The sequence below is a fragment of the Ilyonectria robusta genome (assembly GCF_021365365.1).
Source record: "Ilyonectria robusta strain PMI_751 chromosome Unknown BGZ61scaffold_210, whole genome shotgun sequence".
NCBI lineage: Eukaryota > Fungi > Ascomycota > Sordariomycetes > Hypocreales > Nectriaceae > Ilyonectria > Ilyonectria robusta.
The window spans coordinates 262-5,076 of NW_025764644.1; the positions used below are offsets into that span (position 1 = coordinate 262).

At 38.2% G+C, this 4,815-nt stretch overlaps 1 protein-coding gene across 1 annotated transcript; it reads left to right on the plus strand.

The window, feature by feature from the left end:
- Positions 1-1,325: 1,325 nt before the first annotated feature.
- On the plus strand, positions 1,326-3,605 carry BGZ61DRAFT_501377 (uncharacterized protein; the record flags this gene model as incomplete). The annotated part of the gene is made up of 8 exons (XM_046251703.1): positions 1,326-1,392; positions 1,923-1,978; positions 2,024-2,197; positions 2,228-2,281; positions 2,324-3,100; positions 3,140-3,224; positions 3,339-3,498; positions 3,575-3,605. The coding sequence occupies 8 exons, from the start codon at positions 1,326-1,328 to the stop codon at positions 3,603-3,605; spliced, it is 1,404 nt and encodes a 467-aa protein (XP_046092789.1).
- Between the last annotated feature and the right edge of the window lie 1,210 nt (positions 3,606-4,815).

Sequence of the window (4,815 nt, forward strand, 5' to 3'; positions counted from 1 at the left end):
CATATACCTGTACTCTTCAATTTCCTCATCAGGTATCAAGTTATAATACTCGTAGTAGAGGAAGATCAGAAACTATACTAGTAGGTCGCCGCCCAGGGTAGCAGTACAAAGAAGGCGAAATAAAGTATCTATCCTTCCTAGGCCGCCAAGTCCCTTAAAGCCAAATTCTTTCCTACTAATAAACAGCCCAAAGGCCATTCTTAGATAGCCCAGACAGTCCTCATCTTCAAGGTACGCAGATAACAGATAGCCTAATAGTTTACTAGCAATATCAGGAAACTCCCAGCCCCTACTAGACAACTACTTATCTCGGACTTATTAATCGTCGCTATACTCACAGATAGTAAAACAGTTTAATCTCTTAGAGGCTGCATTTCTAGGAATATATATTAATTACATCAAATATAAACCCACTAGCCACTTACTCCTCTATTAACTGCTCATCATATAGAAGAAGAGCTACTATATTAGATAGACGATCTTAAGGCTATTTATATAAATATTCTTATAGCAAGTTCCAGTATAAAATCTTCAATATCTCTAAGAGGTCTTGCTACTTTTAGAAGTTATACAATATAAAGTCAAGTACGCTCTCCTCTTTATTTCTTTAGTGTGGATTTATCGATAAACAGAGAATCAACTAAGTTAACAGGCTAAAGAAGTAAATGTCAATTTAACTTAAAAGCATCGGGTCCAGCAGCTTATTATAATTATAGAATAGTCATAGCTCTAGTACGCGCCATCTAACCGTTCCCTTCCACAGAGTATATTTACTCTACCGAAACCTACACCGCCTCCAAAATCCAAAAGCCTAGCAACCTAATAAGATTCTTCTTAAAATACAAGAATATTCTCTAGCTTAAGGTCACTATAGATAATACCAATATTATAAATCGTAGAGAGTGCAGATATAATACCGCCAACTATATATTATCGACTCTTACACAAGATAGATATATCAGCTATTATAAAGTTACTAAGGTATCTAGATGCCAATTTAAGTATAATAAAAGGGACTCTATACCAGCTATTACTCACACCCTAACTAATAACATCGACGATATTCTCATGCTATTTAAGATGCAAATAGCAAAGGGCTATAACTTTAATAAGAAGGTTAGAGACCTATTAGCAAACAGATTCCGAGGATAGATTTAGGCGCTCTTGGGCATAGAGTATAAATTTCGGGATTTTATAGCTGCTATATATAGAGCTTTGGGGTCTCTAGTATACCCAATATCTCCCTATCGCACAACAAACTAAGCTCTAGAGGCAATATCCTTCTAATCTTAAAGAGCAAAGTATAGGCCTGGTATATTAAGGTTATGAAGAAGAAGACAAAAGTCCGCAATAGGAAGCTCTCATATACCTATATAGTCTTATTTAAGTTCGGTCAGGATCAGGCTTCAGAGTCGGCAATTATTTATTAATAGATCGGTAATATACACAGCAAAAGAGACATAGCCAATCTTAAAGGTAAAGAGCTGGATTCCATAGCTAGTATTTAAATAAGGCAAGTTTATCTCTATCTTACTAGATATAGATATAACAGGCTAAAAGAGAGATATCTAGATATAGGTTAGTGGGTAGGTAGGTAAGTTGAAAAATATTGGCAAGTTAGATATATATAATATATACTAACGTAGCATATCTCCAGCCTTAGCAAACCACACGCCTAAAGACAGACAGTCAGCCTGCATTGCTGCCTGAAGCTGGTAAGGCATCTATTAATTTTTTTTTTTCAACCTTAAATCTTTTATTTCTTACCCTTATTTAACACAGCCCTCGTTCAGCGCATAAATACAAACGCTAGTTATCCTTAGTAATAAAACTTCCATACTTTCAACAAATCCCTCCCACAAGACCAGTTTCAATCCCCGATCTGCCATAATAGAGAGCCCTGGCTTCTAAGTAAGCAATAGCAGACCTTACATTAGGCATCGCTAGCCTGGCAATTAGGATACCAGGTCTAGTACAAGTAATCGGACAGCTCGGGGATACCCTACTACAGAGAGCACAATAGTGCAACAACAAGTATCAAAACCAGCTAGAGCTTATAATACAAATTAGCAAGTCTCAGACACAAGAATTATTTCTCTATCTCAACAGAGAAAACCGGAGAATACCTAAAGCCTTAAAAGATAAAATAGTTTCCATATTCCAGACTCTTCAAAACACCTTCAAGCGCCTCCTGACAGTATTTTCTGGTATTAGACCAGGGAATTAGATCAGCAAGACAGTAAAAATATCCGCTTCTATAAAAACAAAAGCTAAAACTAAAGTCCGCGCCATTAAAAATTAGAATAAGAGAATACTAAACCAGACTCTAATATTTACACTATTCGGGGAACAGTCAACACCAGCCATACCACCAACACCCCTCACGCCCCTCACGCCACCAGCAACCAACTCTGTGAGCAAATACAGAGCCCTGGCATCTAAGAAAGTTAAAAGGCTCCAAGATTCAATCGACAAATCACTTAACCAAGCTAAGCATAAGTCCCAAGTATTACTAAACCCGCCAGACAAGCCAGACAATTATTATTTACTTCCCAATTCCTCGCTAAAACTAAGAACGCTAAAAGCCAAGGAGGGAAAGCTATTTATTATCAAATATCGCACATATAGTAGCGACGCCCTGGACCGAGAAATCAAAAATCACCGGCAAATTGTGCGCAAGGTAGCGCGAATTATACGCCAAGCTGATCCTAAGTTCATAGGCCTCCTCTATTACAACGGCTCTCTCTGGGACTCGATCAAGTATCAGTTCGAGCTATATTTTCCAATCCCATCCGGCCTGCAGGACCCAAGAACTCTTCTCAAGCTGCTATGCAATACCACCAACGGGAAACCTATAGTAAAACATCCTCTAAACCAGCATATTAGCTTGGCCAAACGCATCGTCACAGCAGTTTTCGTCCTTCACGCAGCGAACTTCATATACAAGCAGATCCGCCCAGATAATATACTGGTTTTTAAATACAATCTTCCTATACCGCTATCCAACACCAACTCAACCAGAAACAACCCCCCAAACAAACAGGGTTACCCATATATTCTCGGCAACCCGTTCCTCGTAGAATTCAATAACATTCACAAAGTAAATACTGCCTCGCTTATACTCCCTACCGAGGATTAGAGAAAAAGCATCTACCTCAGCCCGGAGCAACACCAACTTCAGCAAGACAATAACTTTCGCATAGAACATGATATCTACAGTTTGAGTATCATTCTACTTAAGATTGCATTCTAATCTTCATTTCAGGATAAGATATCACCTCAGCTAGGCAAGCTAATATAGAAGGACAAATCCCAATCAACACTGCGTGCCCCACAAGAGCTAAAGAAGACGTACATATCTTTAGCGAAGGGCGCAGTACCACGGGTCATAGGGCAGAAGTATGCAGATATAGTTATAGCGTATTTAATAAGCTTAGATTTGGAGGAGGGTCATATCAAAAGCCTGGAGGATAAGAATGGGATTATAATAGGAACAAGGTATATTATAGAAGTTATTAAGAAGCTAAAGAAGATATCTATATAGTACAGACTATCTAAGGCAATTTGTATTTAGTATTTTAAAGCCGCTAGAGCAAGTTATCTAAGCTCTCTTTTCTATTCATCTTTAGTTCCATTTTATATACCTCCTCTTTTTTACTACTCTTAGTAGACTTAAGCATTCTTCTACTTTAGCAGCTAAAAGGGACGGAAACAACACCCAACTCATTAACTTATCCTAGGGGAGATGCACAGAGAATCGTCGCATAGGCGTCTTGGCTGGTCAGCCCGAAGCTGCACCAGATTACGCGTATGAGGTCGGGTCAATCTAAGGCTTATATCTCCTGATAGGGAAGCATCTAATAAGATAGAATATCGGGTCGATCGCAGGAAAGTTCGCTGGCAAGGCATCAATAGAGCCCGCGGCAGCCCGATATCCGAGGGAGGTTGAAGACAGAGGCAGGACAAGGATCGTAGTAACAGTCAAAATAGACTCAAATAAATCTCTCAAAAATAAAGGCAATAAATTAATAGACTTCCTAGCAGTCTCGAGCCCTTCCAGCCTCTCTGACTTCTTAAAAGAATCTCTGATGAAAGAAAGAAAAAACGATGCCCCCTCCCCCGTAACAGCCCTAACCTTCCCTTTTAACCTCATCCAGACCACCCTAGAGACATCCCCGCTAGTGACCAGCTAGCCCAAGCATCCCTAACCGCCTGTCACACTACTAACTGGATCTAGAGGAAGAGGTTAACTATTAAGGCTGTATTACTGTAAGATGCCTACATTCTTATTATCTCTTCCACTTTTGCTGAAAGTAGTTTGTACGCGTCGCTATTAGTTTATGACCTCTGTAATTCCTGTTGGAAAACTAGCGTGGCACTTTGATAATATCAATCTTGTGTATTATATATATATGTATCTTTCTCTTTTTGTTCTGAGGTATCAGAGCAAGCTTTATATACCTCATTCTGTACTGTGTAGAATCAGCTAGATGCTGATTCCTAAGCCTTGTAGCAAAATACTAGGCAACTAATTACATAACCTACCCAGTCTAATACTAAGTATATAGTCCAATCTAATAGCTACAACCTTTCTATATAGCAGCAGTTTCTTAAGCTACTAAGGTAAAAGGGAAAGTAATAACTTAATTATAAATTAAGTTATCTAGCTGTATCTATAGAATTAAACTAATACTTAATTCTAATATTAAGCCTTAGCTTATAATAGCTTCTTAGCTTTAAATAGATAATTCCAGTAGTAATAACCTTATTAAATAAATTACTATTTAGCTTTTTATATTAAAAAATACATATAAA